This window comes from Atractosteus spatula, chromosome 7 (genome assembly GCF_055471065.1).
Source record: "Atractosteus spatula isolate fAtrSpa1 chromosome 7, fAtrSpa1.hap1, whole genome shotgun sequence".
Lineage (NCBI taxonomy): Eukaryota > Metazoa > Chordata > Actinopteri > Semionotiformes > Lepisosteidae > Atractosteus > Atractosteus spatula.
Genome location: NC_142712.1, coordinates 28353637 through 28375719, shown reverse-complemented (window position 1 = coordinate 28375719; position 22083 = coordinate 28353637). Strand labels below are relative to the sequence as shown.

The 22083-nt window shown below is 35.9% G+C and overlaps 1 protein-coding gene across 1 annotated transcript in view; it reads left to right on the top strand.

The window, feature by feature from the left end:
- The window catches only part of nav1a (neuron navigator 1a), a 94023-nt gene that overhangs the window by 62459 nt on the left and 9481 nt on the right, over positions 1-22083 (top strand). The window contains exons 11-19 of the mRNA XM_088921068.1: positions 2383-2466; positions 3744-3855; positions 4163-4284; positions 14600-14784; positions 15187-15349; positions 16947-17142; positions 18064-18161; positions 18535-18630; positions 20090-20258. Of these exons, the coding sequence (XP_088777194.1) occupies positions 2383-2466; positions 3744-3855; positions 4163-4284; positions 14600-14784; positions 15187-15349; positions 16947-17142; positions 18064-18161; positions 18535-18630; positions 20090-20258 (1225 nt within the window). The remainder of the gene's footprint in view (positions 1-2382; positions 2467-3743; positions 3856-4162; positions 4285-14599; positions 14785-15186; positions 15350-16946; positions 17143-18063; positions 18162-18534; positions 18631-20089; positions 20259-22083) is intronic.

The following is a 22083-nucleotide window of genomic DNA, read 5'->3' as shown; positions in this document are numbered from 1 at the left end:
GGTCTTTAGTGTAAGTATCCACAAAACATGGTTTAATGGAAAACCATTAAAATGTCATTGTAATCACTTTTGCTTAATTAATATAATTATGTGCATGTAATATGGTATATTTTCTGGGTTGATTTCACTCTGTAGAATTCCTTTTTTGTAATGCTTCATTGAAATAGAGGGTGTTTACTTCAGCTTCTACTGAGGTAGATCCTTTTAGAATTTAAGGGAATGCTTTTGTTGAATTTCGGTCATCTGTATAGCACTGGATGTGCCCATTTAAATTAACCTACTTCATATTTGAGACAACACGTTAGCCAATTAACATTGACAGGTCCTCTGTTATCCACATCTCGAAAAAGCCTTACATTTGTTTGAGAATTTGTTGAAGCTGGGTTTTCAAATGCTGGCAATGGCAGAAGTCAGATCATTTCTTCCTGACCTACATAGAAATACTCGAGTGATGATTAAGACGCAAACCAAGACTGACTTATTTTTCAGTTGAGCAGTTCTTTATACTATATTTAGATCTGACACTTGGGGACAAATGGGGAGTTAAATCATATTATGAAACAGTTATAGTGACAACATCAGTTATTTAAAAATGTAAATGTATTTAAAAATGCTACAAAGGATGTCTGAACACTTGGGATATGAAATTGTAAAAAGCATTTTAGGAAGTCCAATAGATGTAGCTTAATGGAAATGTTCATGCTATTAATACATAACTCTCTATAAGGTTCCGATTCCAGTTCCTTTACTGTTTAAAGAATAGAATTGAAGCCAGTCATTTTAATGAAGACAATGAGATCCAAAAGCTCAGATTTAGTGGGTGAAATTTCTATGGAAACCAGTTAATACTTCAGTTGCACCTGATTTAGCAACTCAAGTCAAAACTTCTAAACTGGATCAGTAAAAACACGCTTGAAAACTAAGAAAAATAATTATAATTCATGTGTAAATCTGAAGTGTGTAGCTGGTAGGACTAAGCCATGCCCGAGGTGTAAAAGTGTAATATCACCATATTGGCAGCCTCCAAGAGATCAGTCTCTGCTAACACGTTGCACTCTCCAAAAGAAAATGGCCATTCACAACATCAACCAAGGACACAGGCAGCATGCCTCTTCATGCAGTCAATTTGGAAGCATGTGAAGTAATTGCTGTACTCATAGGTTTATAGCTCCCTGTGGTGTGACACAGGAGTACATTACACACCTCCAAGTAGTCTCCTTATAGCTGCCACTTGTCAGACACTTCATTAACACTTTGGTGTAATGTAGACAGTGCTAAGTAAGACTAGAAGACCCAGGGAAGGGAGACCCATGTATGTTATTTTTGGTTGATAAGAAATACCAATTATGTTCTCTTTAATGCTTCTAACAGATTTATAATCATTCTTTTGTATTTGGTAAAATGTATAGGGGGTGTCAAATTATAGTATTAATTAAAAATTGTTATATATCACTGATTTTAGTTTTTTCAGTGAGATGCTATGACAGTTTCATTGCAGTATTAAGAAATAATGCAAATTTATGCTGTAAATGATTGGCATATATAATGCTTCAATGATCAGGGACATTTTGGTTTGTTGTCATGAGTGTTTAAAAGGAAGATATATGATAATTTGATCTTAGAACATGGTAGTTTTCATTATTGTCATGAAAAATTACTCTTTATACTGTTATTGGGGTGCAAAAGTATTTTTTATCTTGAAGGACACACCAACAAAAACAACAATGGCAGAGAGAGGATTTTATGGCTTGTCAGTTTTTAGATTTACCAGATCTATCATCTATCTGTCCATCAGCTAACCACAATATGGCTAAAGATTGCTACCCATTGCATCAGAATTCAAATTAATCAACAATTGAAAAACATAAGAGAAGTCAGTTTTATGATTGTGGCCAGCCTTCTCTAGAAAAGTCTGTAACTGCAGATGACCTGCCACTAGGGGCCGCTACATAGCCTCTAAAATGCTTATGCATTGTCACAGTGAGGGTGATGTTGGGTATCTTTTTGAAAAGATCTGATGTTTCACAGGGTCTTCTGGTTTTCATTATACTTGGGATCTTAATCACTTAAATTAGAAATTTAATTAATAGGTTGCATAGCTTTAGTAATTAAGACATTTGAACTGTATGTAAAACATCACTTGTGTAGAGAATAAACATGTTTCAGGGTCCATTCTCTGAAATTCCAGAATCTCCCCGGTGCCAAAATTACAACTCTATGAGCCATTCAGGATTTTAAATCTATGGAACTCTCATCATCTCCACAATTGGGTCTAATTGCCCTGTCTTCCCACCTTTTCAGCAACTAAAATGCTCAGTAAAATAGTAAAAGACATTATCTGGTATTTTTTATTTTAATGATTGATTATGGTTTCTCTCTCAGGCTAATCTGGTTGCTGCATTTGAGCAGAGCCTGGCGTTTATGACATCACGGCTGCAAAGCTTGTCTGTCAGTGCGGAACAGAAGGTGAGAAATTTGTGAATCACTGTGTATGGGGTTGATACTAGCTAACGTATAGGAGAAAAGTGTGCACAATGTGTCCAAAAAGATGCCAGCTACATAAATGTGCACAAATGGCACATAACAGCATTCTTAAAATGCCATCCCCAATATCTTGCAAAGAATCAATAAAACAAGCTTTTTTTTTCCTTTCTCACATTTTAAAGAGACTTCACCCAAAAATGTGCAGCCAAGACATTTTTTCTGTGCATGAAAAACATTTTGCTAAATATTGTTGTGATTAAATTGATAATTATAATTAATAATTTATTTTACCATACTATGCTCCAAATATGGAAAATAAAATAAACTAGGAAATCTAGAATATTAAATCAAAGCACTGATAAAACACCATACCTCATGTCAATTAAAAATTTGTCAGATTGAGGCAGTGTTCCGTTTGACAGAGGTTTCTTAACTTTACCCATGGAAAGAAAGTAACAACTATTGGTTTGAGAATTTTCCAATGGCAGATGTAATGTTTTGATTTAATCCACACCCTAGATAATCAATGTGTGATTAATCTCACATTTTCTGGCAAGTGTTCAGTAATCTCTTAAAAGTAGAGACAAACCAAAACTACCCTTTAAGTATTGGAAATTTCCTTTGAAATAAAATAAGGAATTATGACAGACTGCCTTATAAGAGTAATGGGATATTACCGTTTCCTTCAGGGCAGAGGAGTGTGGAGACTTAAGATACTTTACTTTTAACCTGTCATCATTGGGGTTAACTGGCCTGGGTTCCCCACTGATCGTTAATGCCTTAGGACGTTACATCTCAGGAAAGGTCTGTCTGACAATTGTAGAAATCAGCCTCTGTGGTTGCAACTCGTATGTGGCAACCAGCAAACAATCAGCTACAGTAGCAAGGACACAGTATTTCCTGTCAATGTAGACAGGGCAAATGAGAATCTCCTGAGAATGAGAATAAGTACATTGACAACATTATTGTACTTTTTATTTGGTTTGCATGATGTTTTGTTTTTCCTGCAGCTACAGTTGCCTTTTATATAAATGCATAGCAAATATGGCAGACCTGTGCCTTTTGACAAAGTAAGTCATGACATTAGTGATTACAACACTATAAGATAGGAGATATTTCTCAACAGACTGCAAAGGTCACTGATATTTCCATTTAAAATATGCTCTCTTTACTTATAAAAATAATAGTAACTGGATATATTTGACATACATGCACACCATTCATCCTTTGAAAATGAAATCCCAATGTTGTCTCCTTAGGACACTGAACTCTTGGACTTGCGTGAGACAATTGAGATGTTAAAGACCAAAAACTCAGAGGCGCAAGCAGTAATCCATGGAGCCTTAAACAACCCAGACATCACACCAAAAGGTAACTTCTGCTGATGATGATTCCAGAGGCTATTTGCCTCATTAGGTGGCCACCAAAAAACTACAGTATTTTCAGTTTGCCACCAGTAAATGCTAGAATAGCCTCAAATAATTGTACTCTGTATAAGCTGATCACAAAATAAAAGATGACTGGTTCTGCAAAAATCCTATTATACCAAAGCAAATCACTCTACTCCTAGAGTGAACCCTTTGTAATGTGTTCCCAGGATACAGCATTTTCTTGTATTTGGGGGGTGTTGCTGCAGGGAATAGTAAAGGATGTACTTCTGTGTTTTTTTTCACCCTAGAGCTGCGAATAAAGCGTCAAAACTCATCTGAAAGCATCTCCAGCCTCAACAGCATCACCAGCCACTCCAGCATTGGTAGCTGCAAGGATGCGGATGCCAAGAAGAAGAAGAAGAAAAGCTGGGTAAGCAAGAGCACACCTCACTGGCTGGCTGTGGGGCAAAGAACAGGAAGAGATAATATACACTGAGAGCAAAACCCCATGCCATTCAAAACATTTTTATAGTTCTCTCTGAAAGTAGAAGGTAATAAAAGCTTCCAGAACCTGTGATGTGTATATACTGTATATCATTATGAGGATAAATGATAACCTGGGAATTGGAATTACTCTCAGTATTTTCAATCACCTACCATGGGAAGGAATCTTTCAGGCAGTGGTCAGGTAGTGAGTTCTGCCAGGATAACATGGGCAGAGTTGGGCGAGAGATTAATGTCAATGTGTTTATTAGAGCTGCAATTCACAAGATCACGTTACATTTTCAAACTCGCCTGCAGCTAAGCAAGTGGCTGCCAGGATAGTGTAGGTGTGAGTTCTGCTGTGCAGCAAGTTAAAACTGCAGCCACAAATGTTGTGCAGTTGAAATAAGAAAATGTGCAAGGTGGTCATTCTTGAAATCATGTGGTTCTTTAATTAAGTAACTTGAGTTTTCCACTTTGTCAGTGGTGCAGTGGGACCAAGTTATTTTTTTTAGTGTTGTAACTTGAGTTTCACTAGAAGGTATGTCCATTCTAAGCAGCAGTGAGAAAACGGAATGATGTAATGAAACTAGGCTGCAGAGAACACCATATATCACTTTGTTTGTGAGGGAATTTTATTGCAATAAAAATTGAATACATTTTTTTTCTACATTAAAGTTTAAATTACACAGAAAAAATACATTTTTTCTCTTGAACTGAATTAGTGTGATAAAGCCAGTTGTGCAATAAAACAGATCTCAGTATTTCAAGGTCTTCTCAGATCCCTGAAGTGTCACTCTGCTTGTTATACATTTTGTTCAAGCCATTTCAACAGTTGAAACCCCGCACACCATAGCAACTTACCTCAGGCTCCTAGAAGTATCATATAAAATGGTGAAAAATAACTGCTGCTTATGCCAACCTTGAGAAGAATTAGAAATTTCATTTACTTCTGGATATAAGTTCTCCTTGTGAAGCTCAGAGGTACAATAAATAACAATCATGCCATCTGATGAGTGCAAGTCTCAAAAAAGCAAAGAATTAAAGCATGCAGTACTTTAACTGATCTCTCTGACTTTTTCTCTTTTTTAAAATATATTAAACAAATTAAAACTGTATGAAACAAATCTAAAAAAAATCTAATGCAGACTGAATGCTCTGAATTATACAGATATCATCCCTTTATTTTAACCTACCTACTGCCAGTGAGAAATTTTGGATCAGAAGGGGAGTTATTTGGAAAGAAAATGTCAATGAAAGAAAGACGTTGATTTTTTTTGTCTGTTCCAGACAGAAGTATGCTTTTTTGACAGTCAAAGTGAAAAGTTCAAGAGAATATTATCAGTTGTACATTTCAGAAACTTGTAAATTTAGAAAGTATTTTGGATGTTTATTCTGCATCACTAGATTTGTTATCTATGTTTGTGTGTTCTTCCTTGTTCTTGTGAACATTAGAAACTTCCAAACCTGATGATAAGTATGACTCTATGATCTCTCCCTCATGCCTCCTTGATATTTTTTTCAGGTGTTTGAGGTGAGTAACTTGGTATGCCCTGCCCCAACACTCCCTCTAGCCTACTCCAAATGGGTCATACTTGAAGTTGTTTGGAAATTCATCATGTGTGTTCAATTCAACTTTATTGTCATTATACTTACACAAGTGCATAGTATAATGAAAAGTGTTTCTCATTAGTCACTCAGGTGCAGTATATAAATAGGACAGAAGATAAGACAATAGACAGTAACACAATAGCAATAACAGTAACGTGTAATAACATAACATAAATAACATGTAATCAAGTAATCAAAACTGTGCAAAATTCCGCAAACAGAGAAAATATAACAGGACAAAAACAGTGCAAGGTAATTCTTGGAACAGTGCAAAAATAGTATGGTTAAAAATAGTATGGTTAATTAATAAATATTACGACCGGTACAGTTTTACTGGGCTATCGAGGGAACAGTACAATTTCGGCTTACATGTGTGTGTAGTGGTGTAGGAGTTCAGTCATTGTGGGTACAGGAAGGCATTAGGAGAGATCATAATATGATGGGAGGGAGTGGGGGCGTCACCAACTTGACAGCTCTGGGGAAGAAATATATTGGAGTCTAGTTGTGTGCGACTGGAGTGACCGGAACCTTCTGCCAGATGGTAGGGGAACAAACAAGTTATGACTGGGGTGAGTGGGGTCAGACATAATTTTGGTGGCTTTTTTCAGACTCCTGGTGTTGTATATCTGACATTTTATTTTTTAAAGAAGAAATAGTTTTTAAGTTATTATTTATGGCTATATTCTTTGAATGAATGTAAGCATATGTTGATGATCAACAAAAACACACCAATAGCTAGTTAGGCACATATTGCAAAATGTTGGTAACATTTTAAATAGATTGTTCATTTCCATTCCCATGTTAACAGCTAGTGTTCTGACATTTTATTTTTTAAAGAAGAAATAGTTTTTAAGTTATTATTTATGGCTATATTCTTTGAATGAATGTAAGCATATGTTGATGATCAACAAAAACACACCAATAGCTAGTTAGGCACATATTGCAAAATGTTGGTAACATTTTAAATAGATTGTTGATTAGGAACTTTTGTCATAAATCTGGGTGTGAATGTCTGAATAAAGACATGACACCCACTTGTCTTGCAATGAAAGTCCTAGATTTTAATTTCTCACCCCCTTTCGTAAGGCAAGAACCAAGCAGAACACTTCTATAGAAACATTTCCAGTGTTTCCATAAAGTAGTAAACCAGTCAGCAGACACTAAAGAGACAGATATTTACAAACACCTACATGAAACAACTATTTTGTACAGATTTCTAGCACTCACAAAACTGTGAGTACTAGGGTCTTTTCATTTACAGACACAGAAAAACAGAACTCACCCTGTAACTGAGGCTCAAGTTCATTATGAAGAAGTGACCTCTCTCTATTACAAACAGTACATCAGTAAGAGATAACAAGTAAGAGGCTTCTTTAACCTAGTACTGCACAAATAGGAAATACATTCCACACTTGTAGCACAACAGTCCTGTGTCTAGGAGTAGGCTTTTTAGTGCTAAAATTACCTGGATGTGCTGAATTCTTTGGTCCATGCGTCTTGGGTGCTGTTTCTTCTTCGTTCTTGTTTCTCCATCCTTGTTTCTGTGCAATCTTTTTATCATGTCCTCTCTATTAATCCTCCTAGAAGGCTGCATTTATTAAGTAAATAAGTTGCATTTATTTGCAACTGGTTAACAGTAGTTAAAAATTACTAGTTTCCTGGCTGTGATCGATTGTCCAAGAATACCTGTTATATTCGCTTATAGAGCGGGTGTTGTAAGGTAAATTTTAAACAGTTTGATACCTCCTGACATGTTACAGTATTGTCCCTTGGGATAATAAAATATTGAACTCAAGTCATTTCATTTAAAAACACAAGTGTTCAGTGTTTGGTGTCTGAGTTTTCTAAACTTCCAAAATGAGATCTTGTGTCAAATATACCAGTATGGTAGCCTGAGACTAGTACTCCTGTTACTGTCCCCCTTTTTTCGTTTTTCTCCTGTGATTCATTTTCATTAGATTAAATTTGAAGCCTGGTCTTTCTGAGACAATGGGGACCTCGAAAAAGACAAGTTTCTCCTTCTATGAAAAGGCTAAACTAGTTTGATTCTGCTGAGCTGGGTAAGATGTTGCTCTGCAACAGCAGTCAAGGAATCTAAAACTCAGCTGGTGAAACTAGGTATAGAAAGTGGCCTCCTAGACTGTAATAATGTTTGAGAACTTAAATGCTCAAATGATGACTGTTCACTAATTGTTTTCAAATCTGAAGCTTGTTTTTAGCCAACAGTGAGAAGAAAAAACAATGTAAATTTTATAAATACTGTCTGGAACAGAAGATCAGTACAGATTAAATAATTTTCAACTACAAGCCTGCCAGAAGGATCTTAACATGATGATCTAGATGCATCTTTGGAAAACAAACAATAAGTATATAAGTGGTTTTCAAATCTAGAAAGATAGGCATAGAAAGACAAGACCTATTTGTGGAGAAGAATAGGATGTATGGACACTGTTCATCAGAACACTATAATAAGCTCCAGGTGTGAAATTTCTCAGGTACACAGTCAAGCCTCATGTTAACTCAGAAGACTGTGCTGTACTTCTACCAACAAAGTCAACAGTCTAGTGACAACACAGACGAAGTTGGAGATCTAGTCCTTCCTGTTGTACCCCATTGTGTTTAAGATCTTCCTTGGCAGCAGACAGGATCAATGCAGGAAGTGGAAAAGTTTGACAGATCTGAAGGGATTTTCTCACTTACATGGAAATATTTTTTCCTTACAAAAATGAGTAATTGAATTTCTGTTTTATGAGGTAGTTTCAACTCACTCAGAGTGGCTTTTCTGCCACAAATAATGATCACTGAAATACTTTTGAATTCAACCTTTTTTTTCCTCTCGCCTAGACCATTCTGATTTTTTTTCTCCCTTTTCTTTTTTTTTCTCAAAGTTGTTGGTTATTCCGTACTGTATATATATATATTATTCATTTTTATTGTGTAGAAATCTTTTGATGTCTAAGGGCTGGATTGTGGGCTGGGAGTAATGATGTTGTGACATTGAATCATAACATCCTTAGTATCACCGTTTAGAGGGATTCTGACTTAGAGATGTTCATAACAAAAACCTTCAAACCGTTTAGGGGTAAGTTTCCCAAAAACGATGAATCTTAGAGATTAACGAGCAACTTTACGATGTACATAACGTATGTGCTACTTTTTCGTGCGTTTCCCAAAACCCCTCTTAATCGGTCGTTTTACGAGCAAGTATAAAGTACTTCTTTGTTAACCCCACCCCTGAAGTCGATTAGCAAAAAGCATTACAAGTCGATTGAAAAACAATCGATTGACTACTGTCATTATATGGTGTCAGTTTTGGTCCTTCAGTGAGATTAAATAAAGTTGTAAAAAGGAATATGAGGTAAACATGACATCATAATTTAACAACCAATTAAGCGAAAGCATATAGATAAGCACAAAATGGGACACCTATTGTTTCTAAGAGAAAATAATATAAATGACTGACATGCCGTAAAAGAAAACCAAGATTGACTGCGTGGAAGGTGTATGTGTCCTGCACGGCATCTTTGATTTAAAGCAAGAATTTTGGCGCGCTGCCATTGTTAAGAATCACAGTGTTTCATGAGAAAATACTGTTGTTATTTATAGGTATTGGGTGTATTGGAACAACATTTTAATTGGTCTTATTAACATGACATCTGGAAAAATTAACTACTAAGCTTGGCATGTGTCACTCAACAAATACAGGACCTATAATCAAATTTAAAAACAAGCAGGTCTAAGCTTTACCGTCAACAATCACAACAGAACATAAAATGGTATTTGAACTTTATAAACAAATATTTGGCCCAATGATTTAACTTTAATAATGCATTACTGCATTTCATCATGAAAATCAGATCATCTATTCAAGTATAAAACTTGGCTTTTTTTTTTAATTAAACGTATTGGGGTTCTCTGGGCATGTGCCCTCAACCCTCCCACCCCAGTTCGTCCCGCCACCGCATGGGATAGAACCCAGGTCTCTGGCGTCACACAGCGGGGAACTTGCCAGCTCGGCAGGGGCGTATTCGTTACAATATAACAAATTTACAAATACAAGTAGAGGAGAAAATACAGATAAATGAAAGAAAACATAAATGGGACAAAAAAACAATTAACTGCCAGTGGTAATGAGGTAAATATTTATGTAACCAAGTTATATTTTTACATATATCAAATGTTTTCCTTACTTTAGCATTTTTCATGTTCTTTATGGAATTTAATACAATTTAAACCCCACCTCAAAAGTACTAAAAGAGGGAGTATTACTAAAACATTTGACTTATGAATATGAAATATACCCAAGATGACTAATAAATTCATTACTGTATAAATAAATGTTCTTTTTCCAAATTTCCTCTTACATAGTACAACAAAATATCAAAATCCTTAATATAAAATCTTAGGATTCTAAATTTCCAGAGAATTTTCATGACGTGAATTGAATGTGCTCTATCTGGTGATCTCTGGCGCCAAGGTTGGCACAAGAGGTAGCCAGTTTAAGGAGCACTTAGTGATTAACAAGTGGGTCGAGGAGCACGTAGATTACAAAGGATTTAACATGCTACTTTAGTTATGATGGGTTTTGGGAAACACTCGTAAATTAATGATGGATCTTAAGATCAAGTTTACTATGTTCTTAGCGCTACGATGCTTTCAGAAAACTCACCCCAGATCGTCATAATCCCTCAGATGTTCAAAGGGTCATAATCCCTCAGATGATACCTTCCTACCATTGGCTCCTCACACAGCTGCCAAATGTTTCAACTATGATAGGATATGAGATGGTGAAGGGCTCCACACTGGGGTTTAATTCTGTCACTTCCGAATATGCACTTAGTCTGGTTTCACAACATAGACTTAAAAATACAATTTATGTTGAGTTTCTTCGTTTTCCTCTTTGTCCATTATTCTAAATGTGAACAATTCTGGTTGATTTGTTTGCTGCTAAAAATAACCTGGCACTACACTGGAAACCTCCAATGGCTTTCCTCCTCTCGTTTCATCTTGGCCTGACCTGTTTTGATATTCTATATAAGGAGTTTTCTACTGCTTGGGTCCGTGGTGCTAATGAGAGAATGGTAGAGATTTTGAGCACTATTTCTAGAAGTATCGTAAACTGACTAATTTCCTTGATTAGAAACTCCACTGGGGAGTATTGTTGAAGATGATTGGGGATTTTGTGGGGGGCTTGAAAATATTTTTTCTATACTGTCATGTAATAAAACTTTGTTGATCAAAATGCAAAATGTAGGATCTAAAAATGTATTAAACTATAGCTACTTGAATATTATAGTGAAGATTTCCAAGTTGCTGTTAGTAGATATTGAAAGTGGCCTATCTGTAAAAAGTTCTCTGAAGACTTATTCTGCTTTAGCAAGCTGCAGTCTTCCAAAGAAACCAGGACTGTTTTGGTGAGAGACCAGCCATTTCGTGGAAGGCAGAAGGCCAACTCACTAGCCAGAGACAATTGTATCTATTTGACTCATCTGTGTAAATGCTTTTGGTGGCAGTGATTACAGCATGAGAAATTCCAGGAGAGAAAATACAACTTTAGCAGAATGACTGCAGCTTGCCATCTGCATGAAAATGATTAACATTGGAAGTTGTTCAAGCAAAAAATGTTGAAAAATTAGAGACAAATCAACATTTTATGTGGGCAAGAGCGTGTGGCACAGTTTTTCTCTTGACAGACTTGATGTAAGAGAAAACATGGAGACATTATAATAAGTGACGTGCTAACTGTTGAATTTTTTAAGCCAACTGAAAGAGCAATTTATATGTGATTAGAAGGATAATAGTCTCCTTTGATGCCCATTTTTGGGTACTCTTGCTCCCTAAAACAGCTGTTCTTCCATTCCTATAATCTAATCTGGAAGTTTGAACTTTCCAACAGAACAATTTAAGGCCATATAGTGCTAGAATTGTGAAAGTAAAACTCTTAGAAAATGTGGAATCAAATGTGGACTTCACATGACATGAGATAAATGACCTAAAATAATAACCAATAATACACCTATGGTAATGCTGGCGTCACACTACACGACTTTTCCTAGGATTTTTCAGTCGTGGCCTTAATTTACATAATGGTAAGAAAATCACAGCAAATTGTAGAGAGTTGCGGCACATGCCCGTTAACGCCTGCTGTGTAGTGTGACACCCCCAGTGACTCAGTCATAGCGCTCTTAATAGTCCCTACGACTCTCTGCGACTCACTACGAGAAAATCAAACAGGTTTGATTTTCTCGTAGTGAGTCACAAGTCGTAGGGGTGGACTCTTGTGTCTGAGACAGTCAACAGCCAATGAGCGCTCAACCGGAAGTACAATGCATACGATGTGGCTGTAAGGAAAGAAGTAAAGTGAGTGTTTTGGACTGTGCAAATGGAGGAGAGGCTTGTCGAACTTTGAAGCCAGACCAGATGTCTGTTCGATGTTTTGTGTTTGTTGTATGTTTACTTTCGTGCTGTGCTCCTCCTCTTATTCTGATGTGCTCCATGTTTATTGGCTGCCAAAATGAGGCGACCTCGTAGTACTTTCGCAGCGCAATATGGGATTTGGAACTGCGATGAAAAGTCGTGAGGGAATCGTGTAATTAGTCACCCCCTTATAGACAAATTATAGTCCTATAATTTGACACCCTCTAGGACAGAAAAGGCAGCGAGGTTCAGCAACTGCAGTCGGAGAGGACATGCTCTCCGACTAGAAGTCGTGTCGGGTCCTGTAGTGTGACAAAGGCTTAACAATTCTCCAGTCCTATCAACAGGACAGAACCACCATTGACCATCCTTCATTAGCAGCTATGCTTGCGTAGGAGAGTGACAGGACATTCCATAGTTGTCTTCCAGAGGCTGATTAGATGTACTGTACATGTTAATAACTGCCAGAACTGTGTTAATACTCAAGATAGCATTATAGTCAGATGTGTTAGATGTGTGTTAGATCTGCAGTTTTGTTCACATTTTCTGTACCTTTCTTTATAACTGTGAGTTTACTTCATAATTCACTAATAACTTCCATAATTAAGTTGTAAATGAAGTTTCTCTACATGTGGTTTCTCACGGTTTTGTGGCGATACTTTAGTTGACCTCTTGAAAAAGAGGATGTTGATTGTCAAATGCAAACCATAAAGCCTGAAATACTTAAACAACAGAATAACAGTTCTTTCAGATATCTGTAATAAAATTCCTGTAAACTTTTAAACTGTTAATGTCTCAAGAAGAGGGAGTTCTTTTACAAGTAAATTTTTCTATTGACCTTTAAAGTGTTCCAAAATTTTGATAGTCCTCTCATTGCCATATCCTTTCTGTTGCAGAGCATTATTCCTCATTCAGTCTTTATTTCATTTGAAAAACGTTTGGACACCGTTAACTCTTGTTCATTCATGCCTGTTTTAAAGAGATTGATGTTAATGCATTGCATTTCACAAACATTCATATGCATAACCTTTCTGAGTATTTTTAGACTTTATAGATAGCTTTTGTTTCATTTGGTTTGTAGAATAACCCTTAATTCCTCAAATGTTTTCTTTCACTATGCCTAAATATTCAACACTCACGGCATTCTGTATATTGATCTAGCCCTGAATACTACCTCTGTTTATTGTATATTTATCATTATATATGTGCTTTTGGGAGCTAGTGAGTGTTAATATGGTTTGTATTTCAAGCAATATGCTATGTATAAAACCTGTAATTTAAACTATATCAATTTCTCCTATTAACTGGCCTTATACTATAGAATTTTACTATTTCACTAATAAAGTGCTGTTAGTATCATTCGCAGTTAATGTCACATGTACAGTAAAAGAAAAAGCTTACTATTCTGCTTAAAAAGTCAAGTGGGCTACAGAAAATGGCAAATATTGCAATTGACTTTCAGCTTTAGTTTTAGAAGACAATAAATGTGCTGAATCAGACTTAGATAGTTAAGCTTTTTTTCCCTGTTTTGTGTTTAATGATTGTCTTGTTAAACAACATCTTTCAAAAGAAGTTGCTTTAATACCTAGTCTATTTTTAACCTTTAAGTCTTTTTAATAGAATACATATTAAAAATTAAATATTTAAATAAAAAATAATTAAATTATTACAAATTATTCTCCTAGCTTGCAGTAAAGAAAAACACTCCAATCAGCTCCCCAATTATGGTATTTTACTTTTTTCTGCTGAATAACTTATATCAGAAATTCGTTAATACTTCAATATAAGATTTCAGTTCACTCCAATGCAGCTCTTTGGTAAATCTAGCTCCTTGATAATTGTAATTAGTAATTTTATAATTGTGTTGATCAACAATTAATCAAAAACAGCTGGGTGTGTTAAAACCTTGTAATGGACATTGAGTGACATACTGTAAATCTAGACAAATCATACTGGAAATGAAAGCTCTGGTATTGTGTTAATCATATAATAAATATATTTTGCTCAAAGTAAGTTTCTGCTTTGAGCAATGTAAGAAATAAAAACAAAATGAAAAAAATAGATATTTGCACTAATGTGAATTCAACAGGGTTAATATTTATTACAGACAATAATGCAAGCCTCTAAGCTCCATAGAGGTTCGACTTACACTATTGTTCATTACAAAAAATGACATTTTTCCAAAAACATAGTTTAATTAATGAACCACTGTCTGTCTGCCTCTCCAATTGCAGCTGAGGACCTCCTTCAACAAGGCCTTCAGCATCAAGAAGGGACCCAAATCAGCCACATCATATTCAGACATAGAGGAAATTGCCACACCAGACTCTTCTGCCCCATCTTCCCCAAAACTGGTCCATGAAGGGGCAGAGAATACAGCCTTGTCCCTCACATCATCCACATCCACTTCCTCCTCAGTGTAAGTTTGATTATACTTTTTGACCTTTTTGAATAGGTCATTATTTTTGCTTAGAGTGTAGATAAAATAATTTATGCTCGCTGGACTTCAGTTCATCATTACCTGTTTTTATAGCACAACATGTGATTGTTTGCAATTAAATTTTTTATGTTGTGTGATGGTGGTATATACATATTTAAAAAATGAAAAGGTAGTGCATAATACAGTATATTTATTTAATACTAATAAAAAAGTAAAGGTTCTACTATGCAACCATAGTCATTAAGTAGTATTATGGATTGTTCATGAGAAAAATGCCTCTCATTTATTACCTGATTTCAATTTGTCTGAGGTCAAATCTGGAATTTTGTGATAGTACTTGTAAAGGCAATTATTAATTGTAAACCTCTTTTTTGTGATCAGAATTTTTGAGGGGAATGAGGAACCAGAGAATGAGGAGAAGGTGGTATCAGAACTGCGCTCGGAATTATGGGAGAAGGAAATGAAACTGACAGACATCCGACTGGAGGCCCTTAGCTCTGCCCACCAGCTGGAGCAGCTCCGGGAAGCAATGAACAATATGCAGGTACCGTAAACTTTAAATTGGGTCATCATACTGTCTGTATTTCACCTTCTCACCTAAGCTGTCTCAAGTTCCTTTAAACCATTTTGGATGGTACAGGCAATTTACAGTTTTTACTGTGCTACAGCACCCTCCTGCTGTCTTTTTTTTATCTATACATCTTAAGTTTTGATGGAGAGAAAGCATTCCTCTTTCTAACTATAAGACTTACATGGATCTAATAGATTCAGGAGAAAACCTCATATTTTTCCATGCAGTTCATGGTACGATATACAGTATATAATCAATGTTAGTTATCTTAGGTCACACTTGGAAGTGGAAAGACAAGTGGCTCTTTTAACAAAGGTTATTTTAGTAAGACAGACATTTCCGATGCAGATTTTGTTCGTAATGAAACAAATGAAATCTGGGATTGAGAAAACTTGAGAAATTTAACTTGAAAGTAAGCTGAAAGTCTAATCTTGTTGACTTGGTTGACTGCTGTGCTGTCATAGAGATAACTTCCTTTTTTGGCTTAGATACTTAAAGTACACGTATCTTGCTCCATGAGAGATACTGCATATTTTGTCGAGATGTTTTTAGATGTGTAGTGAATGAGTAGGTACTACTAAACAGTTCTTATTAGCATTCCCCATAGTTTTACTTTACATTGTAAACTTACTGCTTGAATGGAGGTATGAAAAGTTGTTTTAACTGCACAACCTGTCATTTACAAATCGGTGAAGGTCATGTAACACGATGTAAAGGTCTTTAATTTAAAAAAGTGTTGTGTCCAACAAAGGAGACGCGATCCGGGTGTGTATGAAGCAGGCATTACCTTTATTATGTGTGCACAGGGGAGCCAAAACCGATGAAGCACTGCCTCAACTTATTGTTACAAAAGGACACTTTTTATACAACATCACAAACGGAAAACCCACCCAGAACAGTTTCAGTACAATTCCATGCCATATATGGTGTAAAGCCAAGGCTGCTAGACTTGATACGTAATAAACTGTAAGAATATTCTTGGGTTTCTCTATTTATTTTTTAAGCAGACACTATGTACTTCTAGATTTTGTTAATTATGTCTTAAGCAGATATCAGGCGTTCTCAGTATGTTTGGCAAGCACTGCCTTATAAATAGTTATTCTTTTGGGCTAGCACAGTAATGTGTGATATTTTGTTAGCTGCGTCAGTGTCCTTTCATTATTAATTTAATGTTCTGCTTTGTGGTAGAATTTTGTTAGCATTTCTGTGCTGAGTTTGTATTTTCTCCCCGTGTTTGTGTGCGTTTCCTTCAAGAGTGGTTTCTTCCCACAGGCCAAAGACTGGTAGATAAATTTGATTCTGGGAAAATTGTCCCTGGTGTGAGTGTGTGCATGTTTGTGTTTGTGTCTGTGAGTACCCTGCCATAAACTGGTGTCCCATTCAGGATGTATTCAGGATTGCCCATTGCTTACTGGGATAGGCTTCAGGTCTCCCACGAGCCTGTATTGGAAAAAGCAGTTGGAAAATGGATGAATGGAACCCTTGGAGTATGTATTTTATCATGCATTTCTTGAAATGTGAACAAATTAAAGGTCACTATCATACAAATAAGTTTTCTGTTTTCTCATAGATGACAGTGGAGAATCTGAAGGCAGAGAATGATCAGCTAAAGACAGGGACAACTGCTCCCAGTTCTGCCCCTCCCTCATCCATCTCCCAACCACAGAGTTTGACCGCACTGCTTACCTCATCATCACCACGGCAATCTATGGCCATGTCCCTCACCCAGTCCTTCAGCCTGAGCCTAAGCGAGTGCAATGAACCAGGTATGGTGGTTAATATCAACTCATACAATTGAGAAACTTTATATGCTATTTGAGTTACATTCCCCCAATAGTTTGGAAAAAAATGATTCACAGGTACTGTAGGAGAGGTTCCTGAAAGGTTAAGCAGTTTGTATATTTGTGTATAGTACATTTTGGACACTTTAGTATAGGATTTGTCAAAAGTCTCCAACCTGACACAAAGTTGGCCGAGTGCTGCCCATTTTAAATGTTTGTGATTCAGCCAGACATACTTGGCTTGCTGTGCCTCAAAAAATCATGTCATCTTACAGTGGCACTTGTGAGTTTGCAGTTTATATCTGTTTGCAGACAGAAGATGTGAAAGAAGATTCATAGCGTATGCATCCCTGCATATACTGTATATTACAAAGTGTTATGATCTTGCAGTTCTGTAATGAATCTGCGATTACCTCTTTCAATGAATCATATTTACCCTGACCTATTCCACATTTTTAATTTACTGGAGTGGAGCCTGTCACTCATGGGCCTGAAAACCACAATAGAGCAGGTTTTACAGATTAATCCTTAAATAGATGGGGAATAATTTCATTTTTACCTGTTGTACTAATCATTGCTCAATTCAGTAAGAGCATGAAATATTAGTCCTCTACACCCTTACAAGGCTGCTCCATGCTGTACTGAACAAATTATACTACTAGATAAAATAATTAAAAACTGTGATCAGAAACTGTGTAGAATTAACCTTGATTGGGGCACTCTAGGGCAAGTCAGGACTATCCCTGTAGAAAAAGTATAATCCCCTAAAAACCACAGAGATAACAGTACCTTTAGAAAACAAAATCTGGACAGCTTTGATAGTTCAGAAGTGTAGTAAGGATTTAAGATGTTTCTCCTCAGAGACAAGTCTATTTCTCAATCCCTCAAACTTCCTTTTCTCTTCAGATTTGTCTCCAATGGACGCGATGAGTACTTCCTCCCAGAAGGATGAGCAACGTCTTCGTGTGGTGGTCTGTGTGCCAGATCTGCGGGTTTTCAAAGATGTAAGTGACTCTATTCAGCCCTGACTTCAGATAATGTTAAAAATGGATGGCGTTTATGTAGCACTTTTCTGCTCAAAGGATCCCAAAGCTGCCCTCATGCATAAGCTGGTTCAAGTCATGCTGAAGGTTGATGCAATTACCATGTGTGCAGAAGTATCTTGGCAGGGCTCTGTAATAATTAAAACTAATGAAGAAAGTTTAGATTTTTTATTTTTGCATCTTTGCTCACGAAGTTACTGCCATAATGCTGCTTTCCTATGAAGTTATAAAATATTCTCTGTTTATAAAATAGATTTTATAATCTAGTTTTGAAAAATGAAATGAAAGTTAACCACAACAAATTGACATGACTGGCTGCTCTGCTCTTGTCCAGGAGGTTAAACAGCAGGATTTCTTCATTGGCTCAGTGAAAATCAATGCGAAGACAGACTGGACCATGCTTGACAAAGCAGTCATTCAGGCCTTCAAGGTGACTTCTTGATGTGTTTTTATCCAACTTTAACACCCAATCACCATTTTTAATTTATTCACTTTTCAGATATTCTTTTAAATTGTTTATTTAAGTTTGCATGAAAATGATTAATTAAGTGCAGTACATTCTAGTTCTTGTTGTAAAAAGCTGCTATTCTTAAAATAGGTATCTATTTCATAGCTATCTTTGAGTAGTGGCTACAAGTCTGAGTGACTGCAAAAATTAAATAATTTAATCAAATGTAAATAATTTTAAATTAAATAAAAATAATAGGATTAAACAAAAATTAAAAAACCTTTAACAGAATTCTATTAATTTAAAGCTTACTGTGGTTCACAAAGTTTTAGACTTTAAGTGTTTCAGTTGAAATCTACTTTCTATGTACAGTAATTTCTTCTTTCAGTTAAGCTCCTATTAAGCTTCCTGTGACCTATGGTTCATTGCCAAAGCCTTGGAGAATTTTAATCTTTGGTCTCTCAATATGTGGATATTTGGTCCCCTGATCCAAGTATTACTTTGACAATGTGTTTTACAGCTTTTAATACTGATGTCCTCTTATGTGTAATTCTGTTTTATAAACAAAATTGAAATCAATTCTAATATATTAGAATTTAACACAAGATCCCGATCACAATAAAATAAAGAAAACAAACTGCAAAAAAAGAGGAACAGTAAAGAAAGGGGACTGTTTAAATGTATTTACTGAACTGTGGCTGAGAAGGTTCTTGGAGCCAATCAATGTATTTACGCTGTACTGTATTTCCATTTATAAAAATACATCCAAATATCTGTGAATCCATATGAGATTTAAAGAGAACTGAGTCTCTGCCCACCACCTCAGTCACAGTAAAAGCCCATACTATTTTATTTCACACAAGAAAAAGCAATATATCTGTGTCTTTTGAAGTCTATTTACATTAGCAGATTTGAGATGGGTTTCATGAAGTGAAGGGATTTGAATTATGATATATATATATCTTTACATATGTCAAGTTTAAATCTGAATGCATAGCACACAGGATATAACAAGGAAAACAGACATAGAATAGATATAAAACAGTGATGAAAGGCAGTCTGCACGCTAGCACAGAACAGATAACAGAAAATAAAATAACCTGATTACATATTACAACCAGTCTTTTAAATAAGATGTACACAGAGAAATACATATACTGTATACTCAGATTCCTTACAGGACTGTATCACCAAGCTCCCATATATTGTATTTTCTGAATTATTCTGATAAAGAAAGAAACTACTGTATTACCAAGCTTCATCTACAGCCACAGCTTATTATAGGGAGTATTTCACAAATTCTCAACAACAAAAATGAAGGATTATGGTTTAAAAGTGAGAAATAAAACTGCTGTATGAGGAGACACGCTGATTAGATTGTGTGCACAGAGCTTCAGAACTTTGTTTAAACCAGACCCATTGTCATTCTTCCTCCCATCAGGACTACATTACAGTTGTGGACCCTGCCTCCAGTCTAGGATTATCTGTTGACTCCATCTATAGCTACAGCATCAACAATGGCAAAAGGATCCTGGGTACAGAGACACCTGAAGTATTGCCATCCAGATGTATGAGCAAAGGAGTCAACAACATCTCTGTGACATTGAAAGGTCAGTTGTGTGAAGGTCACATGAGATGTATGTATTTTTTGTGGTAAAGGTCAGTGATTGTATCCCTATTATGATGGCTTAAATGAGGAGTTATGTCAGCATGCAGTGGCATGTTCTTTTCAGATATATCTTTCAATATCAAACTGCACTTCCCCTGCTTTGACATATTAAGGAACAGTAGGCTAGATGACTAATTTTATCATGTCTCTAACAACACGAATAATAACCTATTTGTTATCAGTAGTGTTGGAAAACACAGCTAAAATATGTCTCGTGGTCCTAAGGTTTAAAGTACACTTTGAAACCCCATGAAAGAGAAATGCACTTGAAAACATTGTGTTTTATAAAAGCAAATCTTCCAGAATCTTTTGTAGCCCGAGTGAAAATTAGAATCTTGAAAGTGTATGTTAGACTGTTGGGCTGTTAGACTGGTTACTGTTGTCAGACACAGCAGGGGGTCTTCAGAGTAGGACCCTTGGCACAAGTAAAGTCAAAACATTCTAAAAGTAAATGTCAAAATAAATTACTTTTAAGTCAGTACATTAAAGTGTTCTAGAACTAAGTGCTACTGATTTTTGGTCTCCCAAATCCTGCTAAATTTATTTTCCACAGGCTGTAAATTAACCACTATCTGTTCCTAGGAACAATGGAACTCTTATGAATTATAAGATAAGAAGGATAATTTTCTTCAGTACTCAGAGCCATGTTCTTAAATCATTTTGCACTATTCCAAGTCTGCAGCTGTTCATTAAATCAAAGGAGCATAATGAAGTTATAGGGTGAGACATAAGTTTGTGGCTTCTCACATATAAGCATCTTAAATGTTTAACTTTTAAAGCAGTAAGTAGTTTTTTTTCTTTTCCAACACCAGACAATAACCTGACTATGACAGAATAAGCTAGGTGTTAGTGATTATAATGCTTTTGATGCCTACTCAGTTATAAGCACATAAGAAAGGTTAGGAATGATAAATGATCAGAAGCTGTTTGGTGCCTTTAACCTGTTTGGGAAATACCATCCTCCTCATTCCTGCATGAAAAAGAAAACCATACAGTACGTGAGTGTCCCCCCAAATGTACACCTCTTTCTTACTTTCACAGTGAACAGGGCCACAGAGCCCATTAATTGGTGGAGGGCCATGATTAGTCAAAGGATTGCTATTGTATGGCATATGAGAATTCCCTAACGTGCTCAAGGTCAGCAAACTCTGTCACTTGCCCATTTGTTGATAGCTGCTTGAAGAACCACAGTTTTAGTCAGTTCATGACAGCTCAGATTTCAACTGTTGAAGTCTGAAGTATACAATATAACAGTGAATGAGACACTCAGGAGACCCTATTAACTGTATTTTGGGACATGTCTTTCTTAAATTATTATAATTGGTTTTGCGTTTAAAAAATATTTTGAATTTCATGATGACTGAGTATTCTCAAATTGGATAAAGATACTCAACTGCTCTAAAATAATTAATCAGTCATTAACAAGGGCTTATATCTAAAGTGACTTAAAAAGACTATTAAGAGAATGTTGTTCCATTGCTGTTGTAATGTGCTCTCACGAGGCACCAGTTCTGTAGGGGTTTGGGCATTTACTGGGACAATTATTAATTGTAGCAGTAAATCACAAAATTGATTCTTTTAATGGCTTTAGAATCCAACCTTGCGATATAACTCAAACAACGCGCACACACAGGTACTAATACACTAGGATACATTTATTAATACATAGAATATGCATGTAAACCTAATAGATCTTATAGAGAGGGTTATCAGAATACAAAAGGTATATATTCAATCAGTTACGAAGAGTTACACATATCAAGAGG